General features: G+C 41.8%; 3 protein-coding genes across 4 annotated transcripts in view; 1 reads left to right on the top strand and 2 right to left on the bottom strand.

Moving 5' to 3' along the window:
- Window positions 1-2,204, top strand: part of LOC133653935 (potassium voltage-gated channel subfamily D member 3-like) — a 318,445-nt gene extending 316,241 nt beyond the window's left edge. For both annotated transcript variants that reach the window (XM_062053781.1, XM_062053780.1), the window contains one exon: window positions 741-2,204. In XM_062053781.1, coding sequence (XP_061909765.1) covers window positions 741-915 — 175 coding nt within the window. In that variant the 3' untranslated portion in view covers window positions 916-2,204. The remainder of the gene's footprint in view (window positions 1-740) is intronic.
- A 2,042-nt stretch (window positions 2,205-4,246) lies between these two features.
- Window positions 4,247-7,394, bottom strand: LOC133653936 (D(4) dopamine receptor-like). The gene is made up of 2 exons (XM_062053782.1): window positions 6,113-7,394; window positions 4,247-4,968 (listed from the first exon to the last, which is right to left on the bottom strand). Exons 1-2 carry the CDS (start codon window positions 7,148-7,150, stop codon window positions 4,813-4,815), a joined length of 1,194 nt encoding a protein of 397 aa, XP_061909766.1. The 5' UTR covers window positions 7,151-7,394; the 3' UTR covers window positions 4,247-4,812.
- A 125-nt stretch (window positions 7,395-7,519) lies between these two features.
- ddx20 (DEAD (Asp-Glu-Ala-Asp) box polypeptide 20) overlaps window positions 7,520-24,754 on the bottom strand; it is a 42,819-nt gene continuing 25,584 nt past the window's right edge. The window contains exons 10-11 of the mRNA XM_062053779.1: window positions 19,767-19,868; window positions 7,520-8,703 (exon numbers count right to left, since the gene is read on the bottom strand). Coding sequence (XP_061909763.1) covers window positions 7,619-8,703; window positions 19,767-19,868 — 1,187 coding nt within the window. The 3' untranslated portion in view covers window positions 7,520-7,618. The remainder of the gene's footprint in view (window positions 8,704-19,766; window positions 19,869-24,754) is intronic.

The raw sequence follows: 24,754 nt of genomic DNA, 5'->3' as shown, positions 1-24,754 counted from the left end.
GTAGATTGCACAGTGAAGTACATATTCCGTACAATTGACCACTAAATGGTAACACCCGAATAAGTTTTTCAACTTGGTCCACTTAAATTGATTCATGATACAGATATATACTATCAAATATATACTAACATCATAATAAATTCATCACACAAGATAATCATCAGAGTATATACGTTGAATTATTTACATTATTTACAATAAAGACCTATCCTATCCTATCCTATCCTATCCTATCTTGGATGAAAACAACCGCCTTATCCAATCCAATGGAGCTTGAGAGAGGCTGTTTTTTTAGCTAATTGCTGCAATGAAACAAAAAGTTAAACATTAAAAGAGGTCTGAATACATACTGTATACCACTGTATATGTGTGTGTGTATATAACATATATGCATATTTTTACATGTTATACCCACATACACACCGGCCCCATGGCACATTTTTTTCTCTCAAAGGGTCAAAAAAACAGCCCAGGTCTGATTTAGAACCTAATTAGTCTTTATTTATTAAGCTGTAGAAAGTAGAAACCACTAAATGATGTTCTTTGCACCTTCCCACTGGGTTGGTTAGTTCGACACATACACCCCACCCACATCAAGCCCTTTTTTCTAAAAATGTCTCCCTATAACTCTTGAACTCTGGTAGGCCCTGCAGTCACAACCCAGCAACTATTTCAGTTTTATCCTTTACTTTGTCAGGATTATTTTTCACAGAGCCTTTTTTCCCTCCATTGCCTCCCAGCCGCTCCAGTCTGAACATGCGCCTGGACGAGCAAGCGCCCCTCAACTGCCAGGGCAGCCAGATCACCACAGCCATCATCAGCATCCCCACGCCACCTGTCACCACACCTGAGGGCGACGCCCACCTGCCAGCAGGCCCCGCCCACCAGAACGTTGTGAAGGTGTCCGCCTTGTGAACGTGACGTCGTGACAAGACAGTTGAAGACTTGACTGTGACAGGCAAAAGGCGGACATGATGTTGGACGAGGAAGACATGGTGGGGACTGACCTCTGCTGGCCATGTGCTGTAACTACATGAACTTCCTGTACAGAAGAGGGATTAGATGCAGTACATCCATGTTAATAGGTGTGTGTGTGTGTGTGTGTGTGTGTGTGTGTGTGTGTGTGTGTGTGTGTGTGTGTGTGTGTGTGTGTGTGTGTGTGTGTGTGTGTGTGTGTGTGTGTGTGTGTGTGTGTGTGTGTGTGTGTGTGTGTGTGTGTGTGTGTGTGTGTGTGTGTGTGTGTGTGTGTGTGTGTGTGTGTGTCGCTGAGCACAAAGCACCTTTTCATGATTTAGTTTTACTCTTAGAAAAAAAGAGGATTTGAGTGGAAAAAGACAAAAAAACCTATCATGTGGGTATATGAGCAGGAGATGAGTTTCACATTTGTAAATGAGCGTGTGCATCTCCTAGTTAGAAGACTCGTGCTGTTGTGCGTGGAAAGTACGTGCCTATCATGGAGCGTGTGGGAATGTAGTCTCAGTCGATTGGAAAAGTCTTCTGGAAGTCTATCTAATGCTCTGTGTTTGCTATAGTTGACTAGCTGCCACTCCTGTGGGTTCAAAGTATTACATTTCTGTCCAAAATCCTCAGCTCGGAGCCTTTTTATACAAATTTTGCCAGTTCTGTCAGGGTGGAAACGTTGGTTTGTGTTGATGGGTGTGAATATTGTTCTGTGGCCCTCGGGCTTTAATACAGTGGTTCTTAACCTGGGTTCGATGGAACCCTAGGGGTTCGGTGAGTCGGGCTCAGGGGTTCGGCGGAGGTCAAAACACACCCGACTCATTACGGATACGGCAACAGCTGACTGATTTGCAGGTGTGTAATTTGTTGTGAGTTTATGCACTGTGTTGGTTTTGTTGTTTGAACAAGGTGATGTTCATGCACGGTTCATTTTGTGCACCAGTAAAAAAAACATGGAAACACTTTAGTATGGGGAACATATTCACCATTCATTAGTTGCTTATTAACATGCAAATTAGTAACATATTGGCTCTTAACTAGTCATTATTAAGTACTTATTAATGCCTTATTAGGCATGACCCTAACCCTACCCAAATAACTCTAAATTAAGTCTTTATTACTTAGAATATGTTCCCCTAGTGTCCAAATAACTCTAAATTAAGTCTTTGTTACTTAGAATGTTCCCCATACTAAAGTGTTACCAAAAACATATAACTTTGTCTTGAATTTGAAGAGAAAACATTTTTTCACTAAAGAAGGGTTCGGTGTATGCACATATGAAACTGCTGGGGTTCGGTACCTCCAACAAGGTTAAGAACCACTGGTCTAATAGCTTTAATCAGTGGTTCTCAACCTTTTTTCAGTGATGTACCCCCTGTGAATTTTTTTAAAATTCAAGTACCCCCTAATCAGAGCAAAGCATTTTTGGTTGGAAAAAAAAGAGATAAAGAAGTAAAATACAGCACTATGTCATCAGTTTCTGATTTATTAAATTGTATAACAGTGCAAAATATTGCTCATTTGTATTGGTCTTTCTTGAACTATTTGGAAAAAAGATATAAAAATAACTAAAAACTTGTTGAAAAATAAACAAGTGATTCAATTATAAATAAAGATTTCTACACATAGAAGTAATCATCAACTTAAAGTGCCCTCTTTGGGGATTGTAATAGAGATCCATCTGGATTGATGAATTTAACTCTACACATTTCTTCAAAAAAAAGGAAATCTTTAACATCAATATTTATGGAACATGTCCACAAAAAATCTAGCTGTCAACACTGAATATTGCATTGTAACTAATGGAATAGCCTACTTAATTTGATGTTTGGATTATGAACTTACATTCATATTTTGTTGAAGTATTATTCAAGAAATATATTTATAAAGGATTTTTGAATTGTTGCTATTTGTAGAATATTTTTAAAAAATCTCACGTACACCTTGGCATACCTTAAAGTACCACCAGGGGTACGCGTACCCCCATTTGAGAACCACTGGCTTAAATAACTCAATTATTCAAGGTGTGAAATGATGTTTTGAATCCAGAGGCACGGCGATTAAAAGCACAAGGCATTTGCTGAGAATTTTGGACACCGACATGTTCTGAGCCCTTGATTTTTGTGAATATTGTTAATAGAATCTTTTGTAATATTTGACCATGGTTAGGCAGAGCCAGTGAAGCGGTTTTCTCTTCTCCGTTTGTGTTCTTCTCTCTGTCGTTGTCGTCCGCTTGTGTCCCTCCTGTATGCTTTCAGTAGTCCTTATAGTTGTCAGAGCCTTCTTACTCCCCCAAACTCAGTGGGCATTTTCCCAAGTTGTCGGGTATGTGTACTCTATGTGGTTAGGAAACTTTGGTGTTTGTAATTTTTGTCCTCCTTGGTTTTTACCTTATCTTCTGGGGACCTCAACGCAGGGATGTCTGTCATGTGGGATGGAGGTCACTCCACAGATCTCTGTCACCATGTTTTTCCCAGAACAATCATGTCACCTTAGAAGCCATCAGAGCCATTGAAGTGTAGAGACGATGACCTTTCAAGCTGATGTCCCCCCACCTGGCCTTTAGATCCAAGTCCAACTCGTGTTAGAGATCCTAAATCCACTTTCTTCCCACTCTTGCTCCACGGTGATGAAATAAAATGGTCATCGTGAAAGCTTAGATGTACCAGCAAAGCACCGTAAATGTCATACTGGAGGTGGTCTAATAGCGGCCCTGCTGGTGTTTAGTAATTATCATGACTGCAAAATGACCTTTTGAAAAATGAACGACATATGGACAATTAAAGGGAATAAAAGTTTTACATGCATTTGTACTTTTGAAAAGAAAATCATATCATTAACTGTATTACTTCTCATATCAATGTCTCACAGCCCAAAGTTCTGCTCTCTTCCTGAATTCTGATTGTTGTACAGTAGGGAAAGGATGGGAAGGTGTGAGGGAGGGGTTCATCATATTGCAATGCAGTCTGCTGAAAATGATGGAAAGCACCACTCTACATAGCAACTGACGCTGTGGCCAAAGTTTGAATTGCCACAAAACACACTTCAAGACATTAAACACTGTACTGCCATCTGGCAGCTAAAGTGGATAGTGTGCAACCCCCCCAATGTATCACGTTTCATGTGTCAGGTAAACCGCGACGAATGAGGCCATATGAATCCCCTTCCTAGAGTACCCAGAGAAAGTCTAACACATTCTATACAGAGTAGCATCAGCGAGTGTTAAATCCTAGTGCTATTTTCGGAATGTTGTACCCAAGTGATGGTGTGAAATCACTTTGCAGGCATTAAAAAAAAAGAAAAGACAAGCACACATAGGCAGATATGTTTGGTCTTATTTTGAAAGCAGTGTTAAAGACATCGAGTCACAGTATGAAGTTAAACATTTAGAATATTTTCAAACAAGACGGCAGAAGTGAGGTTTCTTTCCAATGTTCACTGTTGAACAACAGTGAAGCTCAAAGTGGACAATGATTGACATTTTTATTTACAGTCAACAATGTTCTGTTCTGTGATCTCCTTAACTTTGACTTTGCCCTCAACTGTCACTGTTGAGACTGCTGCCGTGTACCGTGTCATGTGTTGGTTATTATTTATGCCTTTGTCTTGTGTCCCAACGGTGAAACGCCTGATAAAACATCTATATCTGCCACATTCGCATGTCGCTGCTTATTTTCATCTTTCGGTCACTTTTGTTGTTTTTTGGGGATGAGGGTGCTTAAGCCTGTAAAAAGGGCGGTGTTTGCAAAATTGCTTCATACAATTATAAAAATCACAGCAGGATATTTTCAATTGATATAGTAACAATTACAACGACTTTTCACTTCTCCCACTCAAATGTGTGTGAAAAGTTCAGGATCCCGGTTGCAGTGGACACTTTGGGAAAGACGTGAAAATCTTGCTGAGTTCATAGCGGAACTGTCTGGTGACTAAAGTGTAGATGAGTGGGTCCACTGCAGCTTGCACACAGGTGAGCACCATGGCGGACGTCTCCAGCTCCAACAGCAACTACACGACAAATAGAGAGCATGTAAGTATTGAAATTATGAGATTCAAATGTATTCATCCGTTTTCTAAACTGATGAGCTGGAGCCTATCCCAGCTGACTACAGGTGAGAAGCACAATAAAATATATTATTACAGTAGTCCATCATTTATTGCTGTTAATTAGTTCCAGGCATGTACAAATTAATCATTATTGAAATATTTTCATAGCTACAGCGAATAAAATAAAAACTGTTACAGCCTTCTAAATATATTTTTTCAACACTATGAGAGCCCTCTAGACATGAAATAACACCCTTTAGTCATGTTTACACTTTTAATCCAATTTAGTAATGCTGCCTGAGGCTGAGGCAATCAGCGGCCGTGATACTGAACAGCATGGTCTCATGTAGTGGCTAATACTACTGTAGTATTGATATTTTTGGTCCATTTAGCCATTTTTATGCTTGAAAATGCTTAACTTAGAACAGAAATGTTGTAGAGTATGCTTAGAAAATAAATTACAAAACAACCTGCGATGTGATGATGCCACAATATTTGAAGCAAGATGCGGCAAGGGACATCCATCCATTTTCTACCGTTTGTCCCTTTTGGGGTCGCGGGGGGCTGGAGCCTATCTCAGCTGCATTCGGGCAGAAGGAGGGTACACCCTGGACAAGTCGCCACCTCATCGCAGGGCCAACACAGATAGACAGACAACATTCACACTCACATTCACACACTAGGGCCAATTTAGTGTTGCCAATCAACCTATCCCCAGGTGCATGTCTTTGGAGGTGGGAGGAAGCTGGAGTACCTGGAGGGAACCCACGCAGTCACGGGGAAAACATGCAAACTCCACACAGAAAGATCCCGAGCGCAGGATCGAACCCAGGACCTTCGTATTGTGAGGCAGACGCACTAACCTCTGTTCAGCCGTGCTGCCCCGGCGAGGGACAACTGTACAATATATCAAAGCCCTAATATATTCCCTTAATTAGTAGCTGCACTAAAAGGTGAGAGATATAAATATTTAGATTCAAAAGTCTGCATTTAAGGTTTCAGCATTTTTGGTTTTATGTTGATTTATGAGCACCAACTTTACATATGATTAAATATGCATTGTGAATGCAGGTTGTTATGCAGTATAATGATACAGTCAACTCACTTTGTCAGTTTCCGGCCATGTGATGAAGTTGTTCATGAGCAAAATAACCACCATGGGAAGCCAAAAAAGTGTGAAAGCGATGATAATGTAGCCAAAGCGTTTGGCCAGTTTGCCCTCCACCTGTTTCTTCCCTCTCTCTCTAGCTCCAGGCGTCAGAAGGCACACTGCTCCAACTATCGCTGGATGTATAGCCCGGGCTCCTCCGGGCGAAGTGCCCGAGCAGGGCTCACTGGCCACCTGCTGCATCGGCCGCCGTGTGACCAGAGGCTTGCAGCAGGCAGGCGGGGCTGACCGTTTTCCTGAAGTCGGGTCGCTCATCCAGCTCCAGACGTGCGCCGACACTGTTGGCATCACTCGAATCCCACGACTGAACACTTTCTTCCGTTGCTGCCTCACAATTTTGATGATTCTCCCGTAGTGAATGACAATGACGGTCAGAGACAATCCCCACAGAGGAGCCAACACGTAAGGTCCGAAGGGATCCGAGTAGCGAGGACGAAGGTCGCCGTGGGCGATAACCGGCCGACAGAGTGCGTAGAAGAGAGACTGTTTAGAGAGTGTCAGGCAGACCACTGCCAGGATGAGGCCGCATGCCCAGATGGACAGGATCCAGGAGCGAACTCTGGCCTTCCTGCGCTCGGTTTGGAAAGGGAACGCGATCGCTTGGAAGCGTTCCACACTGATGCTGACCAGCGTGAGCAGCTGCACGCAGCTACACAGAGCCCAGGTGAACTGCTGCAGGGCGCACACAGCCACCGGCACCCGGCTGCCCACTCCAGAGCGCAGTAAGGAGGCGAGCAGGAGCGGCGTGTCCACGGAGCACTTGAGGAGATCGCTGGCGGCCAAGCTGACCAAAAGCGCGTTGTTGCTCGTCTGGAGACTCTTGGTACGAAACACAACCCAACACACCCACACGTTACCGGGCAAACCGAGGACAAGCGTCAGAAACAAAACCGTGCAGTTGAATAGAAGAAACGCCAGATCATAGTCGGCCTCAACTTGCGTGTTTGTGTCGTTCCTGGAAACGTGAACGTCCATCCTTCAAGTCTCCTCGGTCAAACTTTACGTATGAAATATTTTCTTCGCATCCTAGGGAAATCCTCCCCCTGCTTCCATGCTGATTTCACCTACAAAACAGACGCTACAGGCTTCAGGAAAAGAGTCTCTTGGCTAAAGAGGGTTTTTATCATCACTGATTGTTCTAGTTGATTAGCCTGCAATCATGTGAAGATGTCTGACCTTGCTCCAGCCATAACAACCTGCAAAAAAAGAGGCTACTGCAGAGTGAAGTGGGTCCAAGTGCTGAGGAAGGAAATATGTTTACAAAACAGGTGTTAGCATATGAAAACCCCAAAATAGGCTGTTTCTTAACATTTTAATGTGTTGTGATTATGAAAGGAAAAGCTCTAGAGTGCACATTTTATTTGAAAAGGAGCACAGTTAAAGTACATATTTACTGCTCCAAGCGCTTCGTAATTTTAAGTCTCCTTTGCTGTGATAGGAAAATCAGTCTTTTAACAGCTCCGCCATGTAAATTTTGTTCATTTGATACGCTGCCATCCAGTTGTTAGCTACACTGTAGTAGCTTTGGTAACTTTGGCCTTGATAAGATGACATTGAGGCATAGTAATCATTCCATGCTGAGTAACAGGCTCTCCAGTAACTCTCTGCATTAAGGTCGCCTTCTTCATCATACTCGTCTTCAACCTTTTCCGTCTTTTTCCCTTTCTTCAAGTTCAGTGGGATGCTTCCGCTTGGTCTTTCCACTTTCACCTTTTTGTGTTTCCTCCCTGTTGTTTGTGCAGGCGTACGGTGGGTTTGCACGCCCGCACAGTTCTCCAACTGGGGCGAAGTTCTGCCACTGCTTGTGTGTGTTGTCAGATATGCGATGGGATCTTCCTTTGTAGTTAACTTCATTGTTGGTTCTCCTGCAGTGACTCCACAGTGACTATGACTTACTTGTGGCTCAGGGTGTGTGACTATGTCTCTGTCGCCTGCGGACGTATCAAACTGGTCTTGTGTGTTCGCCTCTATTTCCACATCAAAGCTTGTCTTAGATTTTTTAAGTCTATGCTTCCAAGCATGACAGATCTGACCGCCATCATCATCATCAAGTGTGATGGACTCACTGTGTCTGTTACAATCGCTGCCATCTTCCTGGCCTCTGAACTGCCTAATGATCTCCACTGATCTGCCTAGTCCTGTCATGATGAACGCATGGAAGTCCTGCTCGGCTTCCTCAAAAGTCATGAACCCAGACCTGCTGCTCTTAAACGAGCTGAGCGGAGGGATTTTTGGCAGTGCATCTTGCAACTCTTTGCGAGTCTGTGCCACTTGAGAAAGTTTCTGCTGGACTGTCTTTGCAGGATACGCCTCTGCAGAGTTCCCTTTCATTCCAAGCTTGATGGCCTTCGGCCTCCTGGCCTCCTGAACTTCCTCCATGATGGGGGAAACATCCAGTGAGGACGCTTTTGTGCGTCCCTTCTTCTTCTCTGTCCTGGAGAAAAGCTGTGATTGAATGCCTGGAGTAGAAGCCTCAGCGCAGACATCCCAGTCACATTTCTCAGACATCAGTCCAGCATCTATGGTGGCTAGATTGAAGGAAGAAAATGTATGTGTATAATATGACGGGTAGATTTTTATACTTTATAAGCAGTACATTTTAGTTAAGTTTTTTGGTATTTTATCAGCCACTGCCATGCAACTTTGCAATTGGAAGAACACAAAATGCTCATCAACCACATATGAAGAAGAAAAGGCCACAATATACTGAATACCCTCAATTGTTCCTTTCTTTACTGAGATGTATTCATCTTATTTGTTGAATTAATTACGGCTGATACGTTGTGCTGCTTTGCTGTAGGAACACAAGCCTGATCCCAGTTTACCACTCTGAACTGTACTGCAAGAGCTTAAGAGGGAATTGCACTTTTTTTGGAAATTTGCATATCGTTCAAAATCATTATGAGAGACAAAAACACATCTATTTTTTTTTTTTTTAGTATTTTAAAGATGATAAAAAAAGCGCTCGGAAAATGTTGCTAATCAGAGTCAACATTGTAGCAATTCAAGCCCTCTAAAACAATTTCAAAACTCCATAGTTTTGTATACAAACTGCAAATTGAGTCTAAGATGGCGGCGCATGGTATGCTGCGGCTATGCTAACGCTCTTGGGAGCGTAGAGCGATTTGGCAAAAAACACCCGTCATTTCTGTCAATTTCATGGCTGGCTCAAAGCGTGAACACTCTGTGATCACATACGACCGACAGACAATTCTGGATGTGGATGGATCGGGTCGTTATAGACTGAAAGATGCATGTACGGTGGACCTCCTCGCTAGCATGGGAATACTTCGTGGGCTACATCGAGCGGCCTTTGTAGCAGCGGAGTCAAGTGCTAGCGGTGACCGCCAATGGAGACGACATAAGCGGTGCGAGCGGAAGCTGAAGCGGGGATGCCGAGCTGGGCTAACAACAAAGAGAAAAGCTAACCAAAGAAGCGTGGAGTCTCCGGGTAAGAAGCCATTCAAACTAGAACTAGCCGGCGTCAGGCTGGATAATCCCTGCACACGTAGCAATTCTCTTAGAATAAAACACAACTCACATAATGTTTTTTCTTTTGTGACCGTGTCAGAGGCAGACATACATTGTACTGAGGTAGCTAACTATGATGCGTTCAGTTTATCGCAACATCAAACAAACAATCTGAATATCCCCGTCGTATCAATTCCTAGATATGGTCGAAACTATTTAAAGTGCAATACGCATAATAAACGCAACATTATTAATATTGCTACTTCGGAAAATTTCAACAAACAATCCTCAAAACAGCCCACTACCTATAATATGGGCTTTTTAAACATAAGATCATTATCTTCCAAAACGTTACTAGTTAATGAAGTCATTAGAGACAACAAACTTGACGTCGTTGGTCTCGCCGAGACCTGGCTCAAACCAGGCGATTTCTTTGCGCTAAATGAGGCATCTCCTCCTAACTATACCAATACACATGTTGCCCGACCTCTTAAAAGGGGAGGGGGTGTCGCACTAATATACAATGAAAACTATAATCTTACACCTAACCTAAATAATAAATATAACTCGTTTGAGGTGCTCACTTTGAGGTTTGTCACACCGCTGCCTCTCCACCTGGCTGTTATCTACCGCCCCCCTGGGCCCTATTCGGACTTCATCAGTGAATTCTCAGAGTTTGTTGCTGATCTAGTGACGCACGCCGACAATATAATCATAATGGGGGACTTTAATATCCATATGAATACCCCATCGGACCCTCCATGCGTGGCGCTCCAGACTATAATTGATAGCTGTGGTCTTACACAAATAATAAATGAACCCACGCATCGCAACGGTAATACGATAGATCTAGTGCTTGTCAGGGGTGTCACCACCTCTAAAGTTACGATACTCCCGTACACTAAAGTAATGTCCGATCATTACCTTATAAAATTCGAAGTTCTGACTCATTGTCAACAAACTAATAATAATAATAATAACTACTATAGCAGCCGCAACATTAATGCTGCCACAACGACGACTCTTACTGACCTACTGCCTTCGGTAATGGCACCATTCCCAAATTATGTGGGCTATATTGATAACCTCACTAACAACTTTAATGACGCCCTGCGCGACACCATTGATATTGTAGCACCGCTAAAGCTAAAAAGGGCCCCTAAAAGGCGTACCCCATGGTTTACAGAAGAAACTAAAGCCCAGAAATTATCATGTCGAAAGCTGGAACGCAAATGGCGTGCGACTAAACTTGAGGTTTTCCATCAAGCATGGTGTGATAGTTTAATAACTTATAAACGCATGCTTACCTCAGCTAAAGCTAAATATTACTCAAATCTCATCAACCTCAACAAAAATGATCCTAAATTTCTGTTTAGTACAGTAGCATCGCTAACCCAACAAGGGACTCCTCCCAGTAGCTCCACCCACTCAGCAGATGACTTTATGAATTCCTTTAATAAGAAAATTGAAGTCATTAGAAAAGAGATTAAAGACAATGCATCTCAGCTACAACTGGGTTCTATTAACACAAATACGACTGTATATACAATGGATACCGCCCTCCAAAATAGTTTCTCTCTCTTTGATGAAATAACATTGGAGGAATTGTCAAAATGTGTAAATGGGACAAAACAAACAACATGTTTACTTGACCCAATTCCTGGGAAACTTATCAAGGAGCTTTTTGTATTACTAGGTCCATCAGTGTTAAATATTATAAACTTATCACTTTCCTCTGGCACTGTTCCCCTAGCATTCAAAAAAGCGGTTATTCATCCTCTACTCAAAAGACCTAACCTCGATCCTGATCTCCTGGTAAACTACCGGCCGGTGTCCCACCTTCCGTTTATCTCGAAAATCCTCGAAAAAATTGTAGCACAGCAGCTAAATGAACACTTAGCGTCTAACAATCTCTGTGAACCTTTTCAGTCCGGTTTCAGGGCAAATCACTCTACGGAGACAGCCCTCGCAAAAATGACTAATGATATATTGCTAACGATGGATTCTGATGCTTCATCTATGTTGCTGCTTCTTGATCTTAGCGCCGCTTTCGATACTGTTGATCATAATATTTTATTACAGCGTATCAAAACGCGTATTGGGATGACAGACTTAGCCTTGTCTTGGTTTAACTCTTATCTTACTGACAGGATGCAGTGTGTCTCCCATAACAATGTGACCTCGGACTATGTTAAGGTAACGTGCAGAGTTCCCCAGGGTTCGGTTCTTGGCCCTGCACTCTTTAGTATTTACATGCTGCCGCTAGGTGACATCATACGCAAATACGGTGTTAGCTTTCACTGTTATGCTGATGACACCCAACTCTACATGCCCCTAAAGCTGACCAACACGCCGGATTGTAGTCAGCTGGAGGTGTGTCTTAATGAAATTAAACAATGGATGTCCGCTAACTTTTTGCAACTCAACGCTAAGAAAACGGAAATGCTGATTATCGGTCCTGCTCAACACCGACATCTATTTAATAATACCACCTTAACATTTGACAACCAAACAATTAAACAAGGCGACTCGGTAAAGAATCTGGGTATTATCTTCGACCCAACTCTCTCGTTTGAGTCGCACATTAAGAGTGTTACTAAAACGGCCTTCTTTCATCTCTGTAATATCGCTAAAATTCGTCCCATTTTGTCCACAAGCGATGCTGAGATCATTATCCATGCGTTCGTTACATCTCGTCTCGATTACTGTAACGTTTTATTTTCGGGCCTCCCTATGTCTAGCATTAAAAGATTACAGATGGTACAAAATGCGGCTGCTAGACTTTTGACAAAAACTAGAAAGTTTGATCATATTACGCCTATACTGGCTCACTTGCACTGGCTTCCTGTGCACCTAAGATGCGACTTTAAGGTTTTACTACTTACGTATAAAATACTACACGGTCAAGCTCCTGCCTATCTTGACGATTGTATTGTACCATATGTCCCGGCAAGAAATCTGCGTTCAAAGAACTCCGGCTTATTAGTGATTCCCAGAGCCCAAAAAAAGTCTGCGGGCTATAGAGCGTTTTCTATTCGGGCTCCAATACTATGGAATGCCCTCCCGGTAAAAGTTAGAGATGCTACCTCAGTAGAAGCATTTAAGTCTCATCTTAAAACTCATTTGTATACTCTAGCCTTTAAATAGACTCCCTTTTTAGACCAGTTGATCTGCCGTTTCTTTTCTTTTCTTTTCTACTCTGCTCCCAACCCGGGGTGGACCGCTAGCCTGTCCATCAGATGGGGACATCTCTACGCTGCTGACCCGTCTCCACTCGGGATGGTTCCTGCTGGCCCCACTATGGACTGGACTTTCGCTGATGTGTTGGACTTTCACAATATTATGTCAGACCCACTCGACATCCATTGCTTTCGGTCTCCCCTAGAGGGGGGGTTACCCACATATGCGGTCCTCTCCAAGGTTTCTCATAGTGATTCACATTGACGTCCCACTGGGGTGAGTTTTCCTTGCCCGTATGTGGGCTCTGTACCGAGGATGTCGTTGTGGCTTGTACAGCCCTTTGAGACACTTGTGATTTAGGGCTATATAAATAAGCATTGATTGATTGATTGATTGATTGAAATATATATACCGTATTTTCCGCACTATAAGGCGCACCTAAAAACCTCCAATTTTCTCAAAAGCTAACAGTGCGCCTTATAATCCAGTGCACTTTATGGACCAATATTGAGCCACAACAGGTCTCGCAACTCCAGCCTATACTGTAGCCTCTATTCTTTGCGCCTTATAATGTGGTGCGCCTTAGAAATATTGTGATAAAGTTCTTTATTTTCTGTATTGCAATTTAAAAAACAAAAATGTCCTACATCAACTGAAATATTGCAAGCCTTTTATTATTTTAATATTGCTGATTATGGCATACAGTTTAAGAAAACTCAAAAATCATATCTTAAAACATTTGAATATTTGCTCAGACCAAGTAAAAAATGTATAACAGCAAAACAAAATCCAACATTTGAAAATGTCAATTAATGCACTCAGTACTTGGTTGGGAATCCTTTTGCACGGATTACTGCATCAATGCGGCGTGGCATGGAGGCAATCAGCCTGTGGCATTGCTGAGGTGTTATGGATGCTCAGGATGATCAGTTGATGTGTAATGAATCCAGAATGTATGACATTTTTGTTCTTTTAAATTGCATTACAGAAAAAAAAGAACTTTATCACAATATTCTAATTTTCTGAGACAGTCCTGTATATGAACACAGTTTTAAAATAGGCCATTCATTGAAGGTGCGCCTTATAATCCGGTGCGCCTTATAGTGCGGAAAATATATATATATACACACACACACACACACACACACACACACACACACACACACACACACACACACACACACACACACACACACACACACACACACACACACACACACACACACACACACACACACACAGTCGTGGTCAAAAGTTTACATACACTTGTAAAGAACATAATGTCATGGCTGTCTTGAGTTTCCAGTACTTTCTACAACTCTTATTTTTTTGTGATAGAGTGATTGGAGCACATACTTGTTTGTCACAAAAAACATTCATGAAGTTTGGTTCTTTTTTGAATTTATTATGGGTCTACTGGAAATGTGACCAAATCTGTTGGGTCAAAAGTATACGTACAGCATTGTTAATATTTGGCAAGTTTCACTGCAATAAGGCGCAAGCTTCTGGTTGAATTTTTGACCACTCCTCTTGACAAAATTGGTGCAGTTCAGCTAAATTTGTTGGTTTTCTGACATGGACATGTTTCTTCAGCATTGTCCACACATCAGGACTTTGGGATCCTCCTTTTTCCTTTTTGTCCCATTTAGTCTCTGTAAAGCACCAGTTCCATTGGCAGCAAAACAGGCCCAGTGCATAATACTACCACCTCATGCTTGACGGTAGGTTTGGTGTTCCTGGGATTAAAGGCCTCACCTTTTCTCCTCCAAACATATTGCTGGGTATTGTGGCCAAACAGCTCAATTTTTGTTTCATCTGACATCACATGGACAAGATAAGACCTTCTGGATGAAAGTTTTGTGGTCAGATGAAACAAAAATTGAGCTGTTGTGCCATAATACCCAGCAATATGTTTGAAAGAGAAAAGGTGAGGCCTTTAATCCCAGGAACACCAGCCTACCGTCAAGCAAGGTGGTGGTGGTAGTATTATGCTCTGGGCCTGTTTTGCTGCCAATGGAAAATGGATGGATGGATGGAACTGGTGCTTTACAGAGAGTAAATGGGACAATGAAAAAGGAGGATTGCCTCCACATTCTTCAGGACAACCTAAAATCCTAAGCCCGGAGGTTGGGTCTTGGGCCTAGTTGGGTGTTCCAACAGGAAAATGACCCTAAACACATGTCAAAAGTGGTAAAGGAATGGCTAAATTAGGCTAAAATTAAGGTTTTAGAATGACCTTCCCAAAGTCCTGACTTAAACATGTGGACAATGCTGAAGAAACAAGTCCATGTCAGAAAACTAACAAATTTAGCTGAACTGCACCAATTTTGTCAAGAGGAGTGGTCAAAAATTCAACCAGAATTTTGTGGATGACTACCAAATGCGCCTTATTGCAGTGAAACTTGCCAAGGGACATGTAACCAAATATTAACATTGCTGTATGTATACTTTTGACACAGCAGATTTTATCATATTTTCAGTAGACCCTTAAAGGCCTACTGAAATTAGATTTTCTTATTTAAACGGGGATAGCAGGTCCATTTTATGTGTCTTACTTGATCATTTCGCGATATTGCCATATTTTTGCTGAAAGGATTTAGTAGAGAACATCGACGATAAAGTTCGCAACTTTTGGTCGATGATAAAAAAGCCTTGCCTATACCGGAAGTAGCGTGACGTCACAGGTTGTGGAGCTCCTCACATCTGCACATTGTTTACAATCATGACCACCAGTAGCGAGAGCGATTCGGACAGAGAAAGCGACGATTACCCCATTAATTTGAGCGAGGATGAAAGATTTGTGGATGAGGAAAGTGAGAGTGAAGGACTAGAGGGCAGTGGAAGCGATTCAGATAGGGAAGATGCTGTGAGAGGCGGGTGGGACCTGATATTCAGCTGGGAATGACTAAAACAGTAAATAAACACAAGACATATATATACTCTATTAGCCACAACACAACCAGGCTTATATTTAATATGCCACAAATTAACACATAAACACCTCCCCCCTCCCGTCCATGTAACCCGCCAATACAAATCAAACACCCGCACAACACACTCAATCCCACAGCCCAAAGTACCGTTCACCTCCGCAAAGTTCATACAGCACATATACCGTATTTCCTTGAATAGCCGCAGGGGCGCTAATTAATTTAAAACCTCTTCTCACTCCTGCGGTTACCAAAACCATGCAGAATGGGCAAGCATGCGCTAATTATTTTAAAACCTCTTCTCACTCCGGCGCTTACCTTATCATGAAAAGCACATTTAATGAAAAAAACGTTATTATGCTTACCTTTACTTGTAAATGGGTCCATGTGCAGTTGCTTCTGATCGAAGGCAGTCTTTCTTATCTTTCTTCAGTTTTAAAAGTCTCTGGAGATATTCCTTTAATTATTACCTCCTGCTTCGATTGAAAGTCCAGTTTAGAAAACTGTTTTATTTTAGATATGTAATCCTCCATGTTAAAAGTGCAAGCAAACAATCGCTGCTCATGCTTGCTGCTTGTTGTCTTCTTCTGCAGTACCGGTCTCCTGCAGTACTGGTAGTCGCAAGAAGGATCACTAGCGCCCTCTACCACCAGGAGGCGGGAGTCATTTAATGACTCATATTTGACCCGGCGGAAGTGCCAAGCATGCGCTAATTATTTTGCGAAACGAGTTTGACCCGGCTGTAATTCTGGGCAGGCGAATACTATATTCCCGGCGACAATTCAAGGAAATACGGTATTTCCCCAAAGTTACGTACGTGACATGCACATAGCGGCACGCACGTACGGGCAAGCGCTCAAATGTTTGGAAGCCGCAGCTGCGTACTCACGGTAGCGCGTATCCAACTCAAAGTCCTCCTGGTAAGGGTCTCTGTTGTCCCAGTTCTCCACAGGCCAATGTGTATCCAACTCAAAGTCCTCAAGGTAAGAGTCTATGTTGTCCCAGTTCTCCACAGGCCAATGGTAAAGCTTGACTGTCATCGTTCGGGAATGTAAACAATGAAACACCGGCTACGACGTAGCCGCTACATGTTTGTGTTGCTGCAGCCGGCCACTAATACACCGCTTCCCACCTACAGCTTTCTTCTTTGCTGTCTTCATTGTTCATTAAACAAATTGCAAAAGATTCACCAACACCGATGTCCAGAATACTGTGGAATTTTGCGATGAAAACAGACGACTTAATAGCTGGCCACAATGCTGTCCCAATATGTCCGCTACAATCCGTGACGTCTCGCGCAAACGTCATCATACCGAGATGTTTTCAGCAGGATATTTCGCGGGAAATTTAAAATTGCACTTTACTAATCTAACCCAGCCGTATTGGCATGTGTTGCAATGTTAAGATTTCATCATTGATATATAAACTATCAGACTGCGTGGTTGGTAGTAGTGGGTTTCAGTAGGCCTTAAATAAATTCATAAAAGAACCAAACTTCATGAATGTTTTTTGTGACAAACAATTATGTGCTCCAATCACTCTATCACAAAAAAATAAGAGTTGTAGAAATTATTGGAAACTCAAGACAGCCATGACATGATGTCCTTCACAAGTGTATGTGAACTTTTGACCACGACTGTGTATACTTACATCATGTATATAAAACCTTAATGGAGGTGTTCGGATGTTTTGTAGGGCTTTATAGACAGAATTGAGCGGACTTTTGAACGCAAATGTTTAATATTTAGAATGAAAAAAAAAACACCCATCGTCATGTCTATCATAATGATTGTGAACGACAGGCAATTATTTTATTTTTTTAATTGCAGTTCCCCTTTAACCAAGTATTCGCAACATTGTTATTATAAGGGTTCACGCAGACAAACTATTTTTAGTCACGCCATGATCACAAAGAGCTAAATAGCTTGTGCAGCTGCAGTGTTGACATACTGAGCTGCTGCACCATGATCACCTATGAGTTGGTAAAATGTAATTCTGGATTTTACATCATACCTTCTACCTGGATAGTGGAAGGTTGAGGCCATAAACCCAGAAGTTGATCATCCGTGACATTCTAAGTTAATACCCAAGATGGCATGAAAGACACAAAAAGGCACTCGTTTGCGGCACCAGCTTTTTTTAACCTTTTATGAGGATTATGATCAATTCTCCATCTAAATGCCAAGATTTGAACATCCCATCGATCTGCATCCGAGTGAGAGCTGACATTGTACAGTAAGTGATTATTTTATTAAGTTTGTTGTCATGATCAGTAATGTTGTTGTTGAAGGAAATAGTGAACATTGTGATGCGTCTGTGGAATGGTATTTGCCGCCATATGCTTAAATTGAGCAAAATACGTAAATATTACATGTTATTATAAATGTGCCTGTTATTACATTACATATATACTTACAGCGTGCATATAAAATGATGATGGAGGTGTTTGGATGTTTTTGGAGCGCTTATCGGCAGACAAGAGCAAATCCCATAGAGTCCATTGTAAAGGACTTATTTACGTTTATTAATGAGTTAAATTGCAAAATAAAAGACAGACGTGTGTGCTCATCACACATTAAGATTGTGAATGATTGGAAACATTCAAAAGAGCAGTTTCCTTTAAAGGCCTACTGAAATGAATGTTTTTTATTTAAACGGGAATAGCAGATCCATTCTATGTGTCATACTTGATCATTTCGCGATATTGCCATATTTTTGCTGAAAGGATTTAGTAGAGAAAATCGACGATAAAGTTCGCAACTTTTGCTCGCTAATAAAAAAAGCCTTGCCTGTACCGGAAGTAGCGTGACGTCACAGGAGGTAATATTCCTCACAATTTTCCTTTGTTTACAATGGAGCGAGAGAGATTCGGAACGACAAAGCGACGATTACCCCATTAGTTTGAGCGAGGATGAAAGATTCGTAGATGAGGAATGTTACAGTGAAGGACTAGAGAGGCAGTGATGGACATATCTTTTTTCGCTCTGACCGTAACTTAGGTACAAGCTGGCTCATTGGATTCCACACTCTCTCCTTTTTCTATTGTGGATCACGGATTTGTATTTTAAACCACCTCGGATACTATATCCTCTTGAAAATGAGGGTCGAGCACGCGAAATGGACATTTAAAGTGACTTTTATCTCCACGACAATACATCGGTGACACACTTAGCTACTGAGCTAACGTGATAGCATCGTTCTCAAATGAAGATAGAAACAAAATAAATAAACCCCTGACTGGAAGGATAGACAGAAGATCAACAATACTATTAAACCATGTACATGTAACTAATCGGTTAAAAATTCTCAGCCTGTTAAGGCTTAACAATGCTGTTGCTAACGACGCTAAGGCTAATTTAGCAACTTAGCAAAAGGACCTCCCAGAACTATGATAAAAACATTAGCACTCCACCTACGCCAGCCAGCCCTCATCTTCCCATCAACAGCCGTGCTCACCTGCGTTCCAGCGATCGACGGCGCGACGAAGGACTTCATCCGTGGGTTTGGTGGCAAGCATCGGCTAGGCGTCTGCTAAGTAAGTAGTCCTTGTTGTGTTGCTGTAAGTATTGTACTTAGCCGCTAATACACCGATCGATCCCACCTACAACGTTCTTCTTTGCAGCCTCCATTGTTCATTAAACAAATTGCAAAAGATTCACCAACACAGATGTCCAGAATACTGTGGAATTTTGTCGAAGAAAACAAGAGGTTTTTGTATCGGGTCGATGGGGTCCAAACACTTCCGTGGATTTTGTGACGTCACGCGCATAAATCATATCCAAAGGAGTTTTTCAACCGGAAGTGTGGCGGGAATTTTAAAATTGCACTTTATAAGTTAACCCGGCCGTATTGGCATGTGTTGCAATGTTAAGATTTCATCATTGATATATAAACTATCAGACTGCGTGGTCGGTAGTAGTGGGTTTCAGTAGGCCTTTAAAATCAAGTATGCCAACATCATTTTATATTGACTATATTTTGTGTGTGTTAACATAAAGACTGGGACTTACAAGGCAATGCTGACAAACTCAGGCCACACTTTTGAGCAATGGCCATCATCTTGTTCTCCTCTTCACCATGGCAACAGTAGGTCACAGCCAGCCCTTGAGTGCCTGTTAAAAAAAAAAAATCCCAATTAGAATCAATCAGATGAATTATGTACACATGAATGGGAGAGACAATTATGTTCATCATGTGGTTAAGAACCTATTGATCCAGCTTGATGGGTCAGACTTATTTAGATGGGTGTCTCAGCTAGTGGCGCCAAACACCCCTGGTCATACCAATTAAGGACAGACACTCAACATAGGACAGAAACTTTAAAGGCCTACTGAAATTATTTTTTAAAATTTAAACGGGTATAGCAGATCCATTCTATGTGTCATACTTGATCATTTCGCGATATTGCCATATTTTTGCTGAAAGGATTTAGTAGAGAACAACAATGATAAAGGTCGCAACTTTTGGTCGCTGATAAAAAAAGCCTTGCCTATACAGGAAGTAGCGTGACGACACCGGAGGAAGGACTTCTCACATTTTCCCATTGTTTACAATGCAGCGAGAGATATTCTGACCGAGAAAGCGACGATTACTCCATTAATTTGAGCGAGGATGAAAGATTCGTGGATGAGGAAAGTGAGAGTGAACGACTACAGTGCAGTGCAGGACGTATCTTTTTTCGCTCTGACCGTAACTTAGGTACAAGGGTTCATTGGATTCCACACTTTCTCTTTTTTCTATTGTGGATCACGGATTTTTATTTTAAACCACCTCGGATACTATATCCTCTTGAAAATGAGAGTCGAGAACGCGAAATGGACATTCACAGTGACTTTTATCTCCACGACAATACATCGGTGAAGCTCTTTATCTACTGAGCTAACGTGATAGCATCGGGCTCAAATGCAGATAGAAACAAAATAAATAAATCCCTGACTGGAAGGATAGACAGAAGATCAACAATACTATTAAACCATGGACTTGTAACTACATGGTTAATAATTCCCAGCTTGGCGAAGCTTAACAATGCTGTTGCTAACGACGCCATTGAAGCTAACTTAGCAACGGGACCTCACAGAGCTATGATAAAAACATTAGCGCTCCACCTACGCCAGCCAGCCCTCATCTGCTCATCAACACCCGTGCTCACCTGCGTTCCAGCGATCGACGGAGGGACGAAGGACTTCACCCGATCATCCGTGCAGTCGGCAGATAGCATCGGCTAGCGCGTCTGCTATCCAAGTCAAAGTCCTCCTGGTTGTGTTGCTGCAGCCAGCCGCTAATACACAGATCCCACCTACAACTTTCTTCTTTGCAGTCTTCATTGTTCATTAAACAAATTGCAAAAGATTCACCAACACAGATGTCCAGAATACTGTGGAATTTTGAGATGAAAACAGAGCTTTTTTGTATTGGAGTCAATGGGGTACCAATACTTCGTTTCAACGATTGACGTCACGCGCATACGTCATCATACATAGACGTTTTCAACCGGAAGTTTAGCAGGAAATTTAATATTGCACTTTATAAGTTAACCCGGCCGTATTGGCATGTGTTATAATGATAACATTTCATCATTGATATATAAACTATCCGACTGCGTGGTCGGTAGTAGTAGGTTTCAGTAGGCCTTTAAGTACTTATCCAGCTTGTGGGAGGAATACACGTTTGAAGTCACATGTTTAGGCCCTTTGGAAATTCAGTTCAGTTTCAGTTTATTTCAAACATGCAAACGATACAATGTATTGCATCACACATTTCCAACTGTTTCATTACAGCACGTTCGAAAAGGAGTAGGAAGAAGCAGAACTTATTAAATCCTACTCCTTTTCATATCATAGCAATTGTATCCCTTTTCCTGGTTCTCTGTAACAGAACAGTGAATAAATATATAATAAATAATATACCATAAGTAAGCAAATGTTAAATACATAAATAATAATCCATCCATTCATTAATTTTCTACCGCTTGCCCCTTTTGGGGTCGCGGAGGGTGCTGGAGCCTATCTCCGCTGCATTCGGGCGGAAGGCGGGGTACCCCCTGGACAAGTCGCCACATATTCTTCATAATTGTTCTTTGTACTTTGTGAACACTTGTAATTTGAACAGTATCTTAAATTGAATCATGTTGGTGCTTTGTTTGATTTATTTGCTTAATCCATTCCATAATGTAATTCCACATACTGATATGCTTAAGGTCTTAAGTGTTGTACGTGTATACAAATGTTTTAAATAATTATAGCCCCTTGCTAAATGCCGAGGACAAATTTCTCCACACCTAGTGTGTGTGTGACAATCATTGGTACTTTAACTTTTAACTTTGACTTTTACTCCAAGGTTATATTTATCCTCTTTTGTTGAAAAGAATTGCTGTACATTCTTGGTTAGCAAGTTATAGTTTGCTTTGTACTTAATTATAGCCGTTTGCAAATGCACCAAGTTGTTGAATTTCAATATTTTTGATTCAATAAATAAAGGGTTTGTATGTGAGGTATGGCATAGTGGGTAGAGCGGCCGTGCCAGAAACCTGAGGGTTACAGGTTCGTTCCCCGCCTCTTGACATCCAAATTGCTGCCGTTGTGTCCTTGGGCAGGACACTTCACCCTTGCCCCCGGTGCCGCTCACACTGGTGAATGAATGATGAATAATGGTAGGTGGTGGTCGGAGGGGCCGTAGGCGCAAACTGGCAGCCTCGCTACCATCAGTCTACCCCAGAGCAGCTGTGGCTACAAATGTAGCTTACCACCACCAGGTGTGAATGAATGATGTGTTCCCACGTCTCTGTGAGCGCTTTGAGTATCTAATAATAGAAAAGCGCGATATAAAATCTAATCCATTATTATTATTATTATTATGTTCTCTATATCAAACATTGTGTATTATTCTAATTGATCTTTTTTGTAACACCATTAGTGAATGAAGCGCACATTTGTAGTTGTTTCCCCATATTTCTGCAAATTAATTCAGATATGGTAACACGAGCAGAGGTGGGTAGTAACGCGCTACATTTACTCCGTTACATCTACTTGAGTAACTTTTGGGATAAATTGTACTTCTAAGAGTAGTTTTGTAATGTCTTGGGTATGACGTTAAACTACATCCAGGCATGAGATGGGAGGTTGTGTGTGGGGTTAGTGAGTCCCAACTAACGTCTATAAAATGCACACAAAGAACCGTTTGCACCTTCTCTTGTGACTGGCGGGCGGTCAGCGCCATAAAGCTGAGCGGGTCCCTGGGTAATTGGGGCGTGGACAACCAACAGGACAGACTAAGTTCAACAGCCCAGTAAGGCAATTAGTCTAGGAGAAGGATCTCCGATATAAAATACCCCTTCCAACCCGCACCAAGCCAGCGTGGAAGGTGTAGGCTGATAACCAGCATGAAGAGTACGCCAAGAAGACGGCCCCCAGTCCCCAGCAGTTCCAGAGCTCCAGACCAAGATGGCGGTTCGTTAAGGCAAGGAACAGGGGGTGCTAAGAATCCCTGGGTTCATACAGGCCATCATTGGGATCTGCGAGTGGCAACGTATAATGTGAGATCCCTAATTGGAGACGACAGATTAACGGAACTTGAAGAAGAATTAGATGGTATAGAATGGGATATCATAGGTCTCAGTGAAGTGAAGCGACAAGGAGAACAATTAATTGAACTAAGCAGCGGGCATCAATTCTATCACATAGGAATGGGAAACAGAAGCCTAGCAGGGGTTGCTTTCATCATTAATAAGAAATGGACAAAGTATATAACAGAATTTAAAGGAATAAATGAAAGAATGGCCCAAATAACCATAAAACTGAACAGTAAATACAGCATTAAGGTCATTCAGGTGTATGCTCCAACATCAGCGCATGATGATGAAGAGGTTGACAAATTTTATGAGGAAGTGGAACAGGCTCTCAAATCATCAAAAACTCACTTTAACCTAGTAATAGGGGATTTCAATGCTAAAGTAGGAATCAAGCAAGATGGGGAGGAAGAAGTGATGGGAAACTTTGGATCAGGTCTCAGAAATGACAGAGGTGAAATGCTCATCGATTTTGCTTCCAGAAACAAACTCAAAATTATGAACACCTTCTTCAAGAAGAAAATATCCAGAAGATGGACTTGGAGAAGCCCGGACGGTAAAACCAAGAATGAAATTGACTTTATCTTGACTAACAAGCCAAAGATAATTCAAGATGTTACCATATTCAACAAAGTAAACACTGGCAGTGACCACCGTATGGTTATGTGCAAAGTGAAGGTAGATACGAGACTAGAAAGAATGAAATTAATAGCAAAATACAGAAAGCCCGATATGATCAATTTGGAAGCCAGAAAGCATGAATTTCAACTAGAACTACAAAACCGCTTTCAAGGACTGGAAGTAGAAGATACTTCCGACCTTGATGAATGGAATGACAAATTCATTGACATAGTACATGAGAGCTCTATAAAAACAGCAGGGAAAGAAAAGAAAAAGCAAGAGTCCAAACTCTCAGATAGCACAAAGTGGCTAATGGAGAAAAGGAGGAATATGAAGAGAGATGGAGTGGGATTCCAGAACGTTGAATATACAGAAACATGCAAGACAATACGAAAGAAACTCCGACAAGACATAAGAAAATACAACACCCTAAAAATTCAAGAGACAATAGAAAACAATAAAAGTTTGAAGAAAACAAGGCAGAAACTTGCAAGTGGAAAGCAGAAAATAACAACATTACTTGATAAAAAGGGGACAGAAATCACAGATCAAGACATGATTTTGATGAGGATTGAAGAATTTTATGAAGAACTCTATCAAAGCAGTCAGTCAGTAGACCTTCAATTATCCACAGACTCAGAAGAAATTCCAGACATCACATATTGGGAGGTGCAGCATGCAGTCAAAAACATGAAACGAGGGAAAGCACCAGGACCAGATAATATTTTAATTGACACAATTAAAGAGGGGGAGGATGTCATTGCTAAGGAGCTGGCGAAGCTATACACAGCTTGCTTACATCAGGGGAAAGTG

This window comes from Entelurus aequoreus, linkage group LG07 (genome assembly GCF_033978785.1).
Source record: "Entelurus aequoreus isolate RoL-2023_Sb linkage group LG07, RoL_Eaeq_v1.1, whole genome shotgun sequence".
Classification (NCBI taxonomy): Eukaryota; Metazoa; Chordata; class Actinopteri; order Syngnathiformes; family Syngnathidae; genus Entelurus; species Entelurus aequoreus.
Note: the sequence above shows the minus strand (reverse complement) of the source record. Positions and strands in the feature narration are given on the sequence as shown.

Excerpts from the sequence above, each read along its gene's own strand:
- LOC133653936 (XM_062053782.1), bottom strand. The coding sequence starts at position 7,150 with ATGGACGTTCACGTTTCCAGGAACGACACAAACACGCAAGTTGAGGCC. Across the intron at positions 4,969-6,112 it reads CATGGCCGGAAACTGACAAA|TTGCTGTTGGAGCTGGAGAC; the intron begins GTGAGTTGACTG and ends TTTGTCGTGTAG.